The 18,289-nt window shown below is 40.5% G+C and overlaps 1 protein-coding gene across 2 annotated transcripts in view; it reads right to left on the reverse strand.

Annotated features, from left to right (window-relative positions):
• Positions 1 to 18,289, reverse strand: part of LOC135113719 (zwei Ig domain protein zig-8-like) — a 40,492-nt gene that overhangs the window by 7,322 nt on the left and 14,881 nt on the right. Inside the window, exon 1 of one of the 2 annotated variants that reach the window (XM_064029243.1) lies at positions 2,601 to 3,123. The exons of the other annotated variant lie outside the window; for it this stretch is intronic. Coding sequence (XP_063885313.1) covers positions 2,601 to 2,646 — 46 coding nt within the window. The 5' untranslated portion in view covers positions 2,647 to 3,123. Of the gene's footprint in view, positions 1 to 2,600; positions 3,124 to 18,289 lie in introns of those variants that run through there. 2 annotated transcript variants of the gene reach the window in all.

An 18,289-nucleotide genomic window follows, 5' to 3' on the forward strand; every position in this document is an offset into this window, starting at 1 on the left:
TTTTTTACGTATTAAGGTGACAGGCCAAGGGATACATAAAAAAGTGAAAAAAAAAATATGATGAATACGACGATAATGATGATGCAAATGTAAAAAATAAATAAGCAAATAATAATAAAATAAGATAAAATTTACAGCAATAACTAGCACAGCAATGAGTCTCTCCTACACGCACCTCAGACCAAAACAAAACTTAATAATTTACTTCCTGGAAACAATAATGGCGATAAGGAAGACGATAATGGAAATGCGAAAAAAAAAAAAAAAAAATTACTACCACTGACTGTAATAACTGGCACAGCAATGAGACTTTACTACACGCACTTCAAAATCAAAAGAAAACTGGACAATTTCCTTCCTTGAGACAATAATGGCGATAAGGACGACGATAAGTAATAAAAAGAAAAAGTCATCATAATATTTAAAAGAACGACAGATAAGGATGACGATAAGAAATAAAAAGAAAGAAAAACAGACTGACAGATAACTAAGGATGAAGATAAGTAATAAAAAAAGTGACCACAATATTTAACGGACTGACATAATTAAGGATGACGATAATTAAAAAAAAAAAAGGTAATCATAATATTTAAAAGACCGATAGATAAGAATGACGATAAGTAATTAAAAAAAAAACAATCATAATACTTAACGGACTGACAGATAATTAACGATGACGATAAGTAATAAAAAAGTGATCATATTTAAAAGACTGACCGATTTCCACACAGCAGACATCCCATTACCATCTATTATCACTTCACTTTGCCAGAAACAATTAGAGGAGCTTACAAATAGAAGCGTCTGGCGTGGCAATTTTCAGCGTGAGGCGCCTGGATTTCCAATACCCGGACACTGGAATGTAATGAAGACCGTCACTTCACGCAGAGCCGCTGGATGAAGCCCGATAAGACCATTATAAACACAAAGCACGGCAGATAACCACTCCACAGCGTTACGTATCGAAGACATTGTGGATTTTAGTAACAGTTTGGTATTGAGTTCTTTATCTCACGCAGGGAACTCGTCTAGGGATGCAAAAGCTCGGAAAAAAAGGCCCACTGAAATGCCAGTCCATAAATGAAAGAGCCAAAAGGTTTGTTTAAATTTGGAGTGTCTTGAAACCTCCCCCTTGAAATAGTGCAAGTCATAGGTAGCGGGTAGGGAGTTCAAGTTCCTTCGATCGAAAAAAAAAAAAAAAAAAAAAATGCATGATTTTTTTTTTTTTTTTTTTAATGTAAGAGGAGCACTGGCTTAGGGCAACAAAAACATTTGGAAAAAGAGAACCACTGTGGGACTTTTTTATGTGTTAAGGTGACTGGGCAGAGTACAAAAAAGTAGGATAAAAATGCTTCTCAATTTTCTTCTCCCATAACCTTGATTATAAGAGTTTCCAAAAAGTTGGTCAGTTTAGTCCCACAGGTGTCTTGATACTTCTCGTCTGAAATGGCTCACGTTGTACTTAATGTAATGTCACCAAGCTCTCTAAACTGTTTTGCTTGAACTGGTTTCAGGAAATGTTCAGTACAATGTTACATCAATCAAAGACAACATTACATTGATTTGCTTGACGGGTATCACACGCCACAGTGCCGCATTAGAATCAGACTGTAACATTATTGCTATCGTGAGTGCTTTTTCATTTTTCTTTATATTGATTTAAACTTTTAGTCTTGTTTTTATTGATATAAACATATAGTATAAAATAAATAATAATAAAAAAATAAATATTATTATTATTATTATTATTATTATTATTATTAGTAGTAGCAGTAGTAGTATCATTATAATCTTTATTGATTATTATTATTATTATTATTATTATTATTATTATTATTATTATCATCATCATTATTATTATCATTTATTTATCATTCTTTCACGAAGATTGCTTTCTCTTTGAGGGGGATTAGCAAACTGCACATGCGCGCTCTTTTGTCATGAACCAGGCAGTTACGTATATTACTACACGTTAACTCGTGGCCTTGCCTTTCTAATATACGCACATTTGTCATGACTAATGCAAAAAAGAAAAGTGCATATTGATTACATCATGGCGCCACAACACAAGGTCATATGGTGCAGACTAAGGTTACAGGAAAGCGCTACCTCTCCCGCCAAGGAACTCCCGTGCATCAGGATGAAGCCCTCAAGCATTCAACTGTGAGACAAGCACTGGGCAGCCGTGGTCAAAAATCGAGTAACATTCTACACTCACTTCTATTATGTTAACCCTTTCCCTGCGATATGAGACAATTACCACACCCATAAGCAATGTATGAAATCTTTATAAACATCCGCAAGAAAGATTTTACAATATTCACCCAGTTTAAAGACTGGATGTGGCTGTAGAACAAGTAAGGATGTCTCAGAGTGACTGATAATTAGGGAAAGGTGTACCAAGTGGCAGTCAAAGGATTAATGTCTTCCTGCAGTCCTAAATCGACAATGTCCATATACAAACAGAGAATTCTTAGCCGGCAGATCAGAGGACTTGAGGTGAGGAAACACGCTAACATAGGGAGAGTGAATGAGTAATGCTACTTGTCCATGTCCGTACTGCAGAGCGTCACAGACCCTCACGATGGACGGAGACTCACCCGGCGTCGTCAGGCCCATGGTTAGTGCCAGCAGCAGCCTGTACATGGCGCCAGGTGAAGGGAACACTTGTCTGTTACTCTCTCGTCGATTGACACGTTACTGATCGGTACATTGGCGGCACAACAATGAGATCATGTAGTGTGCAGTACTTAGATCACTTCAGTTCACCTCTGTTTTTCCCTCCTTTGATTCAGTAATTAGTCTGTGTAACATTTCTTCAGGAGTGACGTAACTGCCACTACACTTTTTTGTCTCTCTTCACAAAGTTTGAAGTACATCGCATCGTAAAGGAGAAAAAATCTCAAATGCCCTGTGATGAAGTTTGGGAAGTTTCACGTGTAACTTTCTTGACAGTCTTTTCCGAGTAACCACATCACATCTCGCCTTTCAGTGCGGTGGTAAGGAAAGGAGGAGAAGGCGGCGGGTTAGTGTGACAAGCTTCCGGGAGACGAGGGCGAGAGGCGAGAGCAACACACATCCACTCTCTTTGAAGCCAACAGCGCTACTGGCTTATTCTTTTACGTCGACCGCTTCCTTTACCTAATACACACACACACACACACACACACACACACACACGTACATACACACACGCACAGAAAGCTTTCTAGAGAGGGAAATAGACCAGTGCAATATTAACAAGAAGTGATCGTCTGTAAGCCAAAGACATTCACAGTTAGGGGGAAAATATGAATAAACGATAAAAAAAATGACGGGACATTACGAGGCTGACTTAATGCTGTGAAGATACAATTAAGGACAATTTGGTAAGAGCACACACACACACACACACACACACACACACACACACACACACACACACACACACACAAATAACCAAGACCAGGGGAAGCAGAAAATGAAATATAAACCTTGAGAGAGAGAGAGAGAGAGAGAGAGAGAGAGAGAGAGAGAGAGAGAGAGAGAGAGAGAGAGAGAGAGAGAGAGAGAGAGAGAGAGAGAGAGAGAGAGAGAGAGAAACAAAACTCTCGCATTCTAAAAAAAAAAGAAAAAAAAAACGGCAGCATCCCCTTTAACTTAGTGGCGGAAAAAAAAAAAAACTTGACTGACTGTCTGACCGACTGTTTATTTGCTTACCTGCTGGACTAACTGATGACACCACAAGAAGATAATGGAACGTTACTGACGGGGAAGGACATGGTAGGAAAAATATAAAGGACAGCAAAGGTTTTAGTTACATAAGGTCATATTGGTTACACTTTTTCACAATTTCCTCCTGCAATTTACTTTTTTTTTTAGTAGTATATTGAATGCTTTCCTTTTAGCTTTGTGCTCTTGATCAGACTCATTGACACCTGGAAAATAGTTACATTAGGAAAGTTTAAGTTACGTTAGGTTAATTAGGTTAGGTTAAGTTAGTTTGTGTTAGGTTAAGTTACGTTTGGTCAAGTTACGCTGGGTTAAGTTAGGCCAGGTGAAGTTAGCTTTGGTTAGATTAAATTACGTTATTAGTTTAGGTTAGGTTAAGTTAGGTTAGGATAGGTTTAGTTAGGTTAGATTATATTAGTATGGGTGAGATTAGGTTAGGTTAGGATAGTTTCAGTTAGGTTAGCATAGTTTAGGTTAGGATAGGTTTAGTTATGTTAGATTAGATTAGCATAGGTGAGATTAGGTTTGCTTAGGTTAGGTTAAGTTAGGTTAGGTTAGGTCAGGGAGGTAGAGAGGACGGAAGCAGCCACGTGGACACAGCAGCTTTACCTCAGTGGCCTCATAAGCAGCTGACTCAGGTGTAATGTATGAGACGCGGATATTTGTGAGAGGAATACATGCTTATGGTCCTCGCCGTGCCGAGAGAGAGAGAGAGAGAGAGAGAGAGAGAGAGAGAGAGAGAGAGAGAGAGAGAGAGAGAGAGAGAGAGAGAGAGAGAGAGAGAGAGAGAGAGAGAGAGAGAGAGAGAGAGAGAGAGAGGGGAGACGGAGAGAGATAGAGAGAGAGAAAATGGATGTGTTTCATGGGTTACTTCTGTAAAAACAATTTAGAGGGACCGAAGTTATTCTCAGTGTGGCAAAACAACTACGAAATACTACTACTACTACTACTACTACTACTACTACTACTACTACCACCACTACTACTACTACTACTACTAATAATAATAATAAACCAAAAAAAACTTGTTCTTTCTCTCACAAAAGGAAATATAACTAGATAAAGTGTAAAGATCGAAGAATTAAAGTAAAAAAAAATACAGAAAAATGGAGGAAAAGGAGAAAATAAGACAAGGCAAAAAGAAACAAACTTGCCTTTCTTGTAAGATATGCTGGAAGGAAAACAATAAAACGAGGCAAGGATCATCAGCCACTATTTTTCTTTTTCTTTTTGCCTTCTGTCATGCTTTGCGACACGAAGGGATGATGGAGACTGTATTGTAGATCACATCCCTTCGTTAATAATAGTGACGGCAGCAGTAGTGGTAGTAGTAGTAGTAGAAGTAGTAGTAGTAGTAGTAGTAGTAGTAGTAGTAGTAGTAGTAGTAGTAGTAGTAAAAGAATAACAATGAAACACCAAACACCATATGAGAGAGAGAGAGAGAGAGAGAGAGAGAGAGAGAGAGAGAGAGAGAGAGAGAGAGAGAGAGAGAGAGAGAAAGAGAGTTGTTTAGTAGCGACACCAGAAACAGTCGTAAGAATAACACCAACGAGACACGAAACATCATCGGGGACTGAGATCGCTTCACGAGATACAAACACGCCGCGGAAAACACTTAATGGAGCTTCCTGTTACATTGATTTATCCCTGGTTAGTCCGAGGCTGAGGTGACCCGAGGGAGCTGCCAGTCACGCGAGGAGACAGAGTAAAGGAGAGAGATTTATGAGCGGTAATGAAGGGGTAAAGGAGGCCGCTAACGAGATGAAGGGGACGAGGTATAGGATTATCGTACCATTTGTAAATAAAATATCGTACTTCGGTTATTTTAGGCTTAAGATAAATATATACATGCGGTTCGTTAGTAGGTTATGTGCAAGCGTATTTTAGCATGTGTAGGTCATAAATTTTGCGATTTGACGTCAAGTAATTAGACAAAACCGTCGTATTAGTATGACTGGCTTCGTAAGCTCTCGTTTTCTTTTCTCTTCTTTCACCTTTTTCGTTTTCTTTTCGTTTCTTTGCCAGTGATGCCTTAAAAAAAAAAAAACATGAAAAGGAAATATAACGATTTTTTGGACTTTTATAGCAGGTTCACGTCATAAAATATTCAATTATTATGGTTCTGGATGAGGACACAAAGAAGGTAGTAAAAACAGTGGTGGTGGTGGTGGTGGTAGCGGTGGTAGTAGCAGTAGTAGGAGTAGCAGTTGTTGCTGTAATGTGGTAGTAGTAGTAGTAAGTAGTAGTAATAGTAGTAGTAGTAGTAGTAGTAGAAGTAGTAGTAGTGGTGGTGGTGGTTGTGGTGGTGGTGGTGGTGGTAGCGGTAGCGCCTCAGATACGAAAAATTCACCCTTAGAATCAACAGTCCTACTTTCCAACACTTAACACATACTCTCTCTCTCTCTCTCTCTCTCTCTCTCTCTCTCTCTCTCTCTCTCTCTCTCTCTTATCAGATCACGTGTAATGTACTGCATAATTATTATTCAATGCATTACGAGTGTCTGCGAGAGAGATTTAACCTGGCAGTAGATTTGTATAAGCTGATGAAGAAGTGAAAAAAAAAAATTGAAAAAATGATGATGATGATGATAATGATAATGAAGAGTGAATGTCCTTTCTTAGCTTGCCGTATTCCTTGCACGCCATCGATCCACACCAGTGCCGCAGGAGTCTCATTCACACCTGCACTCACGTCTCAGGTGCAGGAAGGCTACACATTCACGAGAAGGTCAAAAGTGTAATATTTTTCTTCATCTTAGCGCTTTTATTACTCTCACTGGCTTCATTTATCTTTATCTAGGTCAAAAATGCGCCGGCACTAAATTAATTTCATAATGTCATAAGTACGTTACCCCGACACTTGCGCCTGAGTGAGTGTTTCCTTCCTTCACAGTTTAAAGGCAACACTGCTATAGAAATACTCGTTATGAAGAACTATAAGCTGACGATGAGGACAAATAATAATGAAATTGAGATATATAATGACTAGTTTTCGAGAATTCTAAATAACAAAAGAAAGAAACAGATGTCATAATGGATTTTTGTAAACTTCTTAAAGAAATAAAAACTTAATATTGGAAAAATACATAGTCATTAACTGTCGACGCTTTACAGAAAAGGGCAAAATAATAGTCGATCTGGCAACGCCTCTAAAACACGATAAAGAAAAAAGTCACGTAACCATGACTTTTCACAATGAGAAAAAAAAAAAAAAAAATGAAAAATATAAAACCATTATTTTTTCCAGAGTTGCTAGAAAAGTCGGATACGTTGGCGTTATCCACTAGCTTTATTTATTTATTTATTTATTATGTAAGAGGAGCACCGGCCAAGGGCAACAAGGTATAAGATAAAAGGTCCACTGAGGCGCCAGTCCCCCAGAATTAAGAACAATCGTAAAAATTGGAGGATAATTATTTATTTACCTTCAAGCTTGAGTGTGGCTGTACCTCGTGAAGCACGTCCCTCACACACCACCACGCGTGACCCGAGGTGGTGCCATCGCTTCAGGGAAAAAAAAAAATAAATAAATAAAATAAATAAATAAATAAAAAAATAAAAAGATGAATAAATAAAATAAAATAAAACAAACCTACTAGTATTTTATTATTCCCTGAGCTGCTGCGAAAGTCAGATCTGTTTACACTACCCACTTGCATTTTTTTTTCCTTTTTTTCTTTTTATATATTTTTAAGCTTGAGTGTGAATCTATCTCATGAAATAGCTTCCTCACACACCGTTAAGGCCCGTATTCAGAAACGCTTCGCTCTCTCACCACGGCAAGTTTCAAAGACCACAGAGACGATTAGCCAGGTTCTCAGGACTGCTTCTCCTATTAATAGCGTAAAAATCTAGTTAATCCCTCACTAGAACAATAAAAAAAAAACTTAAAAACTTCAACTAGAGTCTTTTGAAAGTATTGGAGGTTCAGCGGCGAAGTGTTTCAGTATACGGTCTTATGAATCGAGGTGGTTCCATCAGTGCAGGCTGAGCCACTCCCTCCTCCACGCACGCCGATAAATACCGCCTCTCCCCACACTCTGGACTAAAAGCCTCTAATGGCACCAGCCCACGCCAGCCGCCAGAAGACCCGCGCCGCACGCCTTCCACCCAGCCTGAGTACCTCCCCGGAATTGTTGGGTCTCTCTCTCTCTCTCTCTCTCTCTCTCTCTCTCTCTCTCTCTCTCTCTCTCTCTCTCTCTCTCTCTCTCTCTAGGTTCAAGAGAGAGAGAGAGAGAGAGAGAGAGAGAGAGAGAGAGAGAGAGAGAGAGAGAGAGAGAGAGAGAGAGAGGGATTCTGTGTAGACAAGTACTCAAGTGTGACAGAAGAAAACGGAGCTTGACATCTGAAACTACGAAAATTTGCATGTTTTTGAACCTCTCTCTCTCTCTCTCTCTCTCTCTCTCTCTCTCTCTCTCTCTCTCTCTCTCTCTCTCTCTCTCTCTCTCTCTCTCTCTCTCTCTCTCTCTCTCTCTCTCTCTCAAGGGATTAAAAAGACTTAATACGGCATTCAGCCACACTTTATTACGTCATCGTCAGTAACGCAAGATCAAAATCACTTGGACACACAACATTACGCGTCATAAAGGATCGCTCATTGTAATGCATTAAGTAGTGAGTGTGATATGCAGAGTCTTTCCCCGGTGATGATGGAATTAAATTAGAGAAGAGAAAAGACTTAAAAACTTTAATGGCCAATAAGCTGTTTAAGTTACGTCGTTTTTTTTTTTTTTTTATCAACAGGTGAACTCAGTTTTGCTTCTTTTTAAACGTAGTTACAGAGGAGGGAGTTATGAAGAAGTGCACAAGCTGAGACTGGGAAGGAGCACCGTGGCATTAGACGGATGCATTTATGAGCTGGAAAGGTGGTGACGAAACTCAAACAGAAGCAGGAAGCCACACATTTTTTTAACCCTTTCAATGTGACATGCAACACCTCACAGCACTATAAGTAAAGTACGATCATTTTAAGCACGTATATAAAGAAATAAATAAAAAAGAATAAATTTTTCAGTTTCTAGTCAGTATAATGTGTGGAGGTGGCTGAAAACAAGAAGAAATGTCCCAAAGTGATAAAGGATTCAGGAAAAATGTACCAAACAGCAGTGAAATGGTTGTGTTCCGACTGCAGGCTTTCTTTATTGATATAACTGCATTCATTCCATTGACCTTCGAACCTTTAGTGGAGTAGAAAGACAGTGAAAGGCTCAGGTTGATGCAGGAATACTTCACATTTCTATAAATTTCGACTACAGGTACAGCTAGTTTTATGTACTGGTCTTTTTTTAAGTTCACTAATGTTTTATTATTAGTATAGCTTGAATTCTTATTATTAGTTTCAATTGTACATTTTGCAATTTCTGTAAGACGTGCAGCTTCATGTCTACCAACAAATTATGTGGAAAATAAACGAATTTGAATTTAAATTATATATACATCTACAGTATACTCATTCCATTGAACTACGAAGCTCTGGCGGGGTAAAATCTGCACTGAAAATTAAATAAATGAAGTGTGGTAAATGTTAGTAATACTTGGGAATATAATTATGTACATCGTAATCGGAACATCGGGTATCTTGTTTCCTTCTGTTTCTTCTTTCAAAGGGTTCCAGTTTTTGGTAATATCCGTTCCAGATATTGAGTTCCTTTGTATCTCTGAGATGTCTGTTTTTCTTCTGATGGCTTCTTTTTTGTCCTTCTCGGCAGCTCTTCCTCTTATCTTTGATTTTTCCTTTATTTCATTTTCCTGTTCTCAGAGTCAGCAAATTCCGCGTCTAATAAACACTGGCTGCTTTTCGTGACCAGTGTTTACATTCCGCGATAATTTACTCTAAATTTTCTTTTTTAAATTCCACCAGTTGATGGTTGTTGGTCATTTTCTTTGTTATACTCGTGTTTCCTGCCACTCATTTATCTTCTGCCATTAATTCACTACCGCTGTCCACTGCATCTGGTATTTCCTTTCTATCTAATATGTAAACTGAAGCTTTTACATATTTTACTTCTATTTCTTGTAATTCTGTCATTATTTTTATCATAGATACCCACTGCAAGTGCGATTTCCTTTAATACAAACACTTTAAGCTTTTGCATTTTCTATTTCCATTGTTCTATTATTTCACCAGTGTTGTACACTGCATGTTGTTCCCTTTAGTTTTAGACTTTTACCTCTTCTATTTCTGTCGTTTTTACCATTTTTCTCTCGTCTGCTGCAGCAACTGCTGCAGAAAATTCCTTCCTGACGTCTTGTTTTACAACCATGTTTCACTTTTCACACACACCCTTGCAGTTCACAGAGTCCGTCATCACACTTTGCCACGCTTTTACTTCTCATTTTTTTCCTCGAATGAGTAACGTGATGAGGCGGCGGCGCGGCAGCCACAGTACTCTCCCGGGGCTGGCCAGGGCTTCCGCTCTGCCCAACACTCCTTGCCTTCTCATTTTTCTTGTAAAGCAAAGGACTCTTGGGCTGTTGCTGACTCATAACCAGACCTGGGACCTCCAGATCCTTCCTGTCACTATTCATTGGATTTGCAACTCGAACATTATGCTTATATAAGAAGTGCATGATTATTGTGCCAACTGTGTTGCTACTTACTCTCTCTCTCTCTCTCTCTCTCTCTCTCTCTCTCTCTCTCTCTCTCTCTCTCTCTCTCTCTCTCTCTGCTTTGGACAAATATAATAGGAATACATTGTTCCCGATTTTGATGTTGTTTAATGTTGTTTATTTCGCATCATGTTGAAATTTTTGGTGAATAGATCGACTAACTAGCTGTGTGTGTGTGTGTGTGTGTGTGTGTGTGTGTGTGTGTGTGTGTGTGTGTGTGTGTGTGTGTGTGTGTGTGTGTGTGTGTTTTGAGGCGCTTCTATGAAAAAATTAAACTTTTTCCTATTCTACTCATTCATTCTATTCATTCATTTATTTTTTACACAAAGTTATTGATACTGCGCCATGACCGACATGTTTTTGCCTTCAGGGATCGTGTTGACTGCACTACCTTCACCGGCATTATTTACTCCAGTACTCCAGCAGAGTATATTTTCACCGCCTCTAAGTTTGTCTAAGAACAATAACCAGTCAATTATGGTCATCGTTATGCTGCTGATGTTTGTGTTCTATGATGCCAACAATAACTTATTAAGAGACCCAAAGAAAAAGTACACGAAAAATATCTTAAAGTCATATTTCTCACGAGGATTCGGTCATGACAACAACGGCGACACATTATTCCACGATGGATGTGGGAAAGATGTGTTGTGTGTGACGGTGGACGATCAGGCGGAGTTCCACAGACAGTTAATCTTTCCCTCCATTCATCCATCCACCCATCTATCTTTTCATCAGTCAGTCAATCGGTGGACGATGAGGCGGAGTTCCACAGACAGTTAATCTTTTCCATCCATCCATTCATCCAACCATATATCTTTTCATCAATCAGTCAATCAGTCAATGAATTAACCACCCAGCCGATCAATCAGTCATTCAATAAGTCAGCTAATCACTCAACCAATCAACCACAGTGCAAGTAATTATCATGACTCCTGCCCGAATCCTAAGACTTAAGACTGTATTCCTAAACATTTAATTGCCCTATTTCTTACATTCGGCTCAAGTGGAAGCTGTTGGGATTTTCAACTGTATTTTTATGATCTTAGTGATAGCTTGATGAGGATTCTGGACATTCAGTGGGGGAAATATCCATGGGAGTCTGATTAATTACCTCTACGTATAGCATTTGAAAAAAAAAAAAAAAGAAAGAAAACCCTGATAAGACAAAACGTTCTAGAATACAAGGCTTGGGGTGCTTCCTGAGGACCAAAATATCTGACTAAGAGGACCAACCATTTTGAAACTCTTCCTTTTTTTTTTTTTTTTTGAGGAGCAGCAATTACGTGCATTTTTTTTTTTTTAAGTTGTTTAGTCTGTAATCGGAATATCGGTTATCTTGTCCCCTCCTGTTTCTACTTTCAAAGGGTTACAATTTTCTGGTAATCTTCTTTCCTGATATTGAGTTCCTTTGTGTCTCTGAGATGTCTGTTTTTTTCTTCTGAAGGGCTTCTTTTGTGTGTTTATTTATTTATTGGATTTTACAGCCGGTTGTAGGTCTTGGTTAGTCTCCTTTGCAAGTCAGCGAAAGAAAACGAAAGAGAACAGAAAACACTGGGATGGCAACACTGTATTCTTATGGAGTTTATGAAAAGTCAAAAGTAACAACGAAATACCTAGCTATACCGTACAGACACGAACTTCACGGTAAACTTAAAAACAACAACAACAAGAAAAAAAAAAAAAGAAACATACAACGCCAACATGAAGCAGTGACTAGCGGGCCTGGCTATGAATCCGTGGGCTGTTGTTCGAATCCCGGCGTTTATTTATTTTTATGTAAGAGGGGGCACAGTCCAAATGCAACAAAAAAATGAGGAAGAAAAGAACCGCTAGAGTGCCAGTCCAAAGAGCAAGTCAAAAGGGTTATCCAAACATAGAGGATAAGTGTCTTGAGATATGTTTACTCTTCCCTCACACTGGTCAGTAAATGAATATCTGGGAAACACAAGCTATGGAAACCTGTGACAGTAGCTTTGTGTTTTAGGGTAAGGGATCATCCAACACAGCCTGAAGGGTCAAAGGGACGGCGATGAACGGTGAGGGTAACGCGCATCTGCAGGATATGTTCAAAACTTTAATATATATATTCTTTTCTTCTCTACGTGCTGGAAAACGTTATGGTATATGAGAGAAAAGTCACAAGCGCTAGAATGAACTCCTACTGAGATCTTAATGGGATTTTCTAGCTCGTTTCCACCTCCACCACCACCACCACCACCGCCAACGCCACCACCGCTGTCACCACCAGTGCTACCATTACTACTTTCACTTCCATTGCCACCACCACTACCATCACCACTGCATCACTATCACAGCCACCACACCACCATTACTACCACCACTATTATTACCCATCATGATCACAACCACATACATCATCACCACTACCAACATTGCTACTACTACTGTTATTACTACTTGTCACCACCACTATCACCACAGTCACCAGTATAACCAGCATCATTATCATCACCTCAACCACTACCACCACCACAGCACGATAATAGGACCCTCCCTCCCTCCTTCCCTCCCACCCCGTACAGGAACCACGCCCACCATCAGCATTCAGACGGCCGCCCTCCTCCCTACTTGAGATATATAAGCATCATTTTCTCCTGGAAGATTGTAGTGTGTTTACTTGAGTGTTGGGGGAATACAAATCTACACAGCCAACTACCCACCCAGCCACACACACACACACACACACACACACACACACACACACACACAGGCACGCACACACACAGTTAGTCAGTCCGTCCATTAACTTTAGAGAAAAAGGAAGAAAAATCTATCGTGAAGCAAAATACCTGAACACACACACACACACACACACACACACACACACACACACACACACACACACAGACACACACACGAAACAAAAAAAACAAAACAATCCATTCTTGTAATCTGTTCCCCAAAAAATTAACCCATTGCATAACCAAAATAAAATAAAATAAAATAAACAATACCATTCTATTACCTGTTCAAGACAATACAAAAAAAAAAAATTGATAGTTGAGAATCGAGAGTCTAAGTACACACACACACACACACACACACACACACACACACACACACACACACACACACACACACACACACACACACACACACACACACACACTCGGGTGGTGATGGACCGCCATTACAGTAAGAAGAACGAGGGTTGTGTGTCATCATTTGCAGCAACTGGGCAGCGTATTTCCTTCCAGGTCAAAGAGAAGCAGTCAATAATTAGTTGAGAGTGGCGAGTGCTCTCTCTCTCTCTCTCTCTCTCTCTCTCTCTCTCTCTCTCTCTCTCTCTTTTGATCGGTAGAGAGAGAGAGAGAGAGAGAGAGAGAGAGAGAGAGAGAGAGAGAGAGAGAGAGAGAGAGAGAGAGAGAGAGAGAGAGAGAGAGAGAGAGAGAGAGAGAGAGAGAGAGACTAGTACGCAACATGCATCGTGAAAAATTCCTGTAATTTCATATGGAGTTGGGAAAAATACGAGGGTCAGTTTGAGTGGTTTCGTTATAGTTTGGTGTGTGTGTGTGTGTGTGTGTGTGTGTGTGTGTGTGTGTGTGTGTGTGTGTGTGTGAGTGTGAGTGTGAGTGTGAGTGTGTGTGTGTGAGTGTCCATACCCTCCTGAATGTTTCACACTTTTCCAGGGAACAGTTCCATAAAACAACAAATGCGCATGAATAAATCACAGTACATAACTCATTTCCACGATTTCCAACATGAATAATGCTAATAACACCACCGCAACATGCGAAAAACACGTCCCAGTCACCATAACTACACTCAGACCAGCACACGTGACTTGGAGCCTCTTATTACCTCTCTTCCTAATCCATGAACACAGAGGTCTACATGCCTTGCCCTTTTACTTTCGAACCTGTCCCTTCCTTTAGTGTTATTCCTCCATATCCCTGCTCAATAAAGGGGCAAGGTACGCTTTTGCAACATCCCTAAAACCCCTTCTTGCTGTTCCTCTCTATAGTATCCAGTTCCCTTTAGCTCAACGTCATCCCTGTGTCGTGGAAGCTGTCCCCTATCTCAACGGTATCCCCTTATAACGCAGCTCAATAAAGGCCCCGGTGCTCAGTTCCCCTTTCACTACACTCATCACTTCCGTCCCTCCAGTCTCTCCCTTCAGCCAGGACGAGCGCCACGAAAATATTGCTTACCTTCACGACACGGCATAAACCTGAAATGGCACTCGTTAACCTGCACATCATCCTAGGTAAGTGCGGCGGAGGGACACCCCGTGGGATATTATCTTAGCCTCGATACCCCGCTGGCACGCTGGAGAGGGAATTAGCAGCGGGCGAGAGGAGGAGATGCAGCGTCCCAGCGTCCCTCTTACCAAGGCCGTTTTCTCTTGGCTCATTAACGTTAACTCGGGGAAAAGGTGCCGAGATGTTGCTGGTCAATCTGGTGGATCTTTAAGTACTAGTAGTGAGTGGTGTGTGTGTGTGTGTGTGTGTGTGTGTGTGTGTGTGTGTGTGTGTGTGTGTGTGTGTGTGTGTGTGTGTGTGTGTGTGTGTGTGTGTGTGTGTGTGTGTGTGTGTGTGTGTGACCTTCATTCAAATGGGGATATTTCGTCCATACATGAAAGTTTAATGAGGCATATACGAATATTACTAATTGCATTGATATCCACATCATACAACAACAACAACAACAACAACTACTACTACTACTACTACTACTACTACTACTACTACTACTACTCCTACTACTATTACTACTACTTTTACTCTACTAAACTCACCACCACCACCAGCGCCACCACGACCACTGCGACATGCAAGATGCAGTGTGGCGATAACACGCTGATGGAGGCGCTGCTCTGATAGGGAAATGAACTTGCTTACATTGCAGATTAATGCAGAGGGAGCAGAGAGGGATCAAGGCGCCCCACGGTGGAGTATCTAGAAGGGGATCTCACCTAGTTACGTATTTACCACGCCCTCCTCGCTTAGGATCAGATGTTTAATGCGTGACAGCAAGAAATGTAGTTATAACACAATATAGTGGTGTTCTCTTAGCTTCCTTCGATATTAGTTTATTAAAAATAGTAAAGCTTTTTCACTGACAAATTTACTTATGAAAAGGAGAAATCAGAACAAAAGACACAAACACCTGAGAATGGTACTCCAGTAAACAGTCGGAATGACATAGAGACATAATGAAAGTTCACTGACACGACACAGAACACCAAATCTGTAGGAAGCTGGCTTATCATTTAGCACGAGATGAGTGGTGTTGTTATTGTCGAATGGAAATAGTAAACTAAAAAATTTTTTTGCGAAAAAAAAAACTACATAATTTTATTGCGAAAAAAAACCCAATTTTCTTTGTGCTTAGCAAGACTAGTAGAAGAAAAACTGTATTGGTAAAGAAAATACGAAAATCAATCTTTACCTTACGTTTTCTTTCTCAAGGTTTCCACGCCTTCATATAAGTTCTCTTTAATCAGCCATTGACGGGAAATAGAAGCCATTTTGTCGTAATATTTCTACTTCCGAGATAATAAGAACATTTTCATCATATTTCCCTTCCGTTATTGGAGGCGGCGGGCGAGGAACGACAAGAAAAGGGAGAGGAAGGAGAGGAGGGAAGGGAGGGCAGCGACTATCCGTTTTGTCCTTTTCTATAGAGGGGGCGGAGGGCGACCTGTTCCCGATAGCGAGGCGCGGCGCTCAATGGTCCACTCGGCTCAGTCCCGCCCGATAGCTGTGTTTTATGGCGAACCGGATACAAATACACACACACTGACCTGGGTATATAACACTCGTGTGTGTGTGTGTGTGTGTGTGTGTGTGTGTGTGTGTGTGTGTGTGTGTGTGTGTGTGTGTGTGTGTGTGTGTGTGTGTGTGTGTGTGTGTGTGTGTGCGTAGGTTCAAGGTAAATTCCACATAAGTAAATTCTACTCACGAAGCTTCTTTCGTGAAAATATAACACAAAATAAATGCCACATGATAAATCCTCCTAATCTAACCTAACCTAACTTAACCTAACCTAACCTACCATAACCTAACCTAACCTAACCTACCATAACCTAACCTAACCTAACTTAACCTACCCTAACCTAACCTAACCTACCATAACCTAACCTAACCTAATCTACTATACCCTAACCTAACCTACCGTAACCTAACCTAACCTAACCCTAACCTAACTTAATCTAACCTACCCTAACCTAACCTAACCTAACCTACCCTAACCTAACCTAACTAATCTAACCTAACCTACCCTAACCTAACCTAACATGACTTAACTGTCTTAACCTATTCTAACATAACCTTTTCTAATCTTATCTCACCTAACTTAAACTAAATTAATTAAATCTATCGTAGGAAATTATTTTTTGAGGAGAAATCTTAAGAATGGAATGTCTATTGAATAAAAAAAAAAAATTCTTGGTAGGCTCAGATTGTACAGTGTGTGTGTGTGTGTGTGTGTGTGTGTGTGTGTGTGTGTGTGTGTGTTTCCAGTGGGTGTACATTTCTCCCCTCGTCTCTGCAGGTGGGGATGAGAGTACATTGTGCGGTGGTGATGTGCTACTTTCCTACGCATGGCAGGAGGGGCTGGGAGCGGCTGTGGTGATGACTATTGTTGTGGTGAAAATCTATTGGTCGGAGTCGCTCACAGAGGGCGTGGTGATGGAGGCGTCTGGTCTCTGGTCTGGTTCGTGGTCTTTCGTGTACTGAACATTCTCACCTCTCCTTTACTATAGAGACTCGTGCCTTCTGCTCATATTTCTTCTTTCTACTGTCATATCCACCTTTTTTTCTATAGATTCGTAACTTTTCTTTATCATAAAATCAATCTTTCTTTACTTACTTTCACGCTACTCGTATATGCTCATGCCTTTTTCTCTACTAACAAAATTGTATACCCTTTCTCTACTGCCGTGTATATTATCTTCCAATTACATGTATCTCGTCTCTACTACTCCAGAGAGCCACATTTTTCATTATAAGCTTCATATAAGTAATGTGCGTTACGCAAGAATGGCTTTCAAGTTGGAAGGTTTATATAACTTTATCTTCGAGTGTTATGATTTCCAGGTCATATTTCTTTTGTAGCCTCTGCGTCCAGCAACTTCTTTTCTCTTTTTCCGTAACTTATAATTCATTAGTTGTTTCCGCTCTTTGGTCCTAACTTTAATATTGCAAGGAAGGGAAAAGTAGGAAGGGCTGACACGTTGTCTAATATTCATCCTACGCTAAGGATAACAATTTCCTCTGTCACAGAAACCCGAGTCTTGACAGCGGAGGCTCTAAGATACTGTGCATTAACTGTAATGAAACCGTATTCACTTTGAGTCTCTAGGCGGCGCTACTGGTTAGGATACGCTTTACACTTGACATAACTATCATAATCTGTTTGCCTCTAGACCAACATTGCTACTATCCTATCATCACCGCTACCAGAGACATCACCAACAGTCACCACCACCACCATCCCATTTAAACCAGGAAATAAGCCCACCTCCACTATCACCATCGCTGTCACCACCATAAGCACCCCCGACCTCTCTTTCCTCCGCTACCGGTCGGCGCGCGTCGCAAAAAGCTGGAAGATAACCCGGCTATCTGCGAGTGTCATAGATCGGTGCACTTTTCCATTACTTACAGTTGCTGCACTATCTCAGTTCCTCGAAAAGCTGCCCGCCGTCGAGGATTTACGCAGGATTTGCAGGAAAAAGAAATGAGAGATGTGAGAGTGCGGGTGACAGGAGAGAAAGGGTGTTTTTTTTTTTTTATCCTCCCTCGTGTGCTTTCAGATCCACGATTACACAGATGTTCAAGACCCGAGTGAGGCTCTTTTGTGGTATTGGGACACGAACTGGCGGCCTACTGAAGCCCACTGCGCCTACTAACACTAAAAGACAGAGTGGATCAGGGACTTAAAGGAGGAGAGGAGTACAAGGAGAGGAGGACGGAGAGGAGGATAAGAAGAGGAGGACAAA

This window comes from Scylla paramamosain, chromosome 26, assembly GCF_035594125.1.
Source record: "Scylla paramamosain isolate STU-SP2022 chromosome 26, ASM3559412v1, whole genome shotgun sequence".
In the NCBI taxonomy this organism is placed as follows: domain Eukaryota; kingdom Metazoa; phylum Arthropoda; class Malacostraca; order Decapoda; family Portunidae; genus Scylla; species Scylla paramamosain.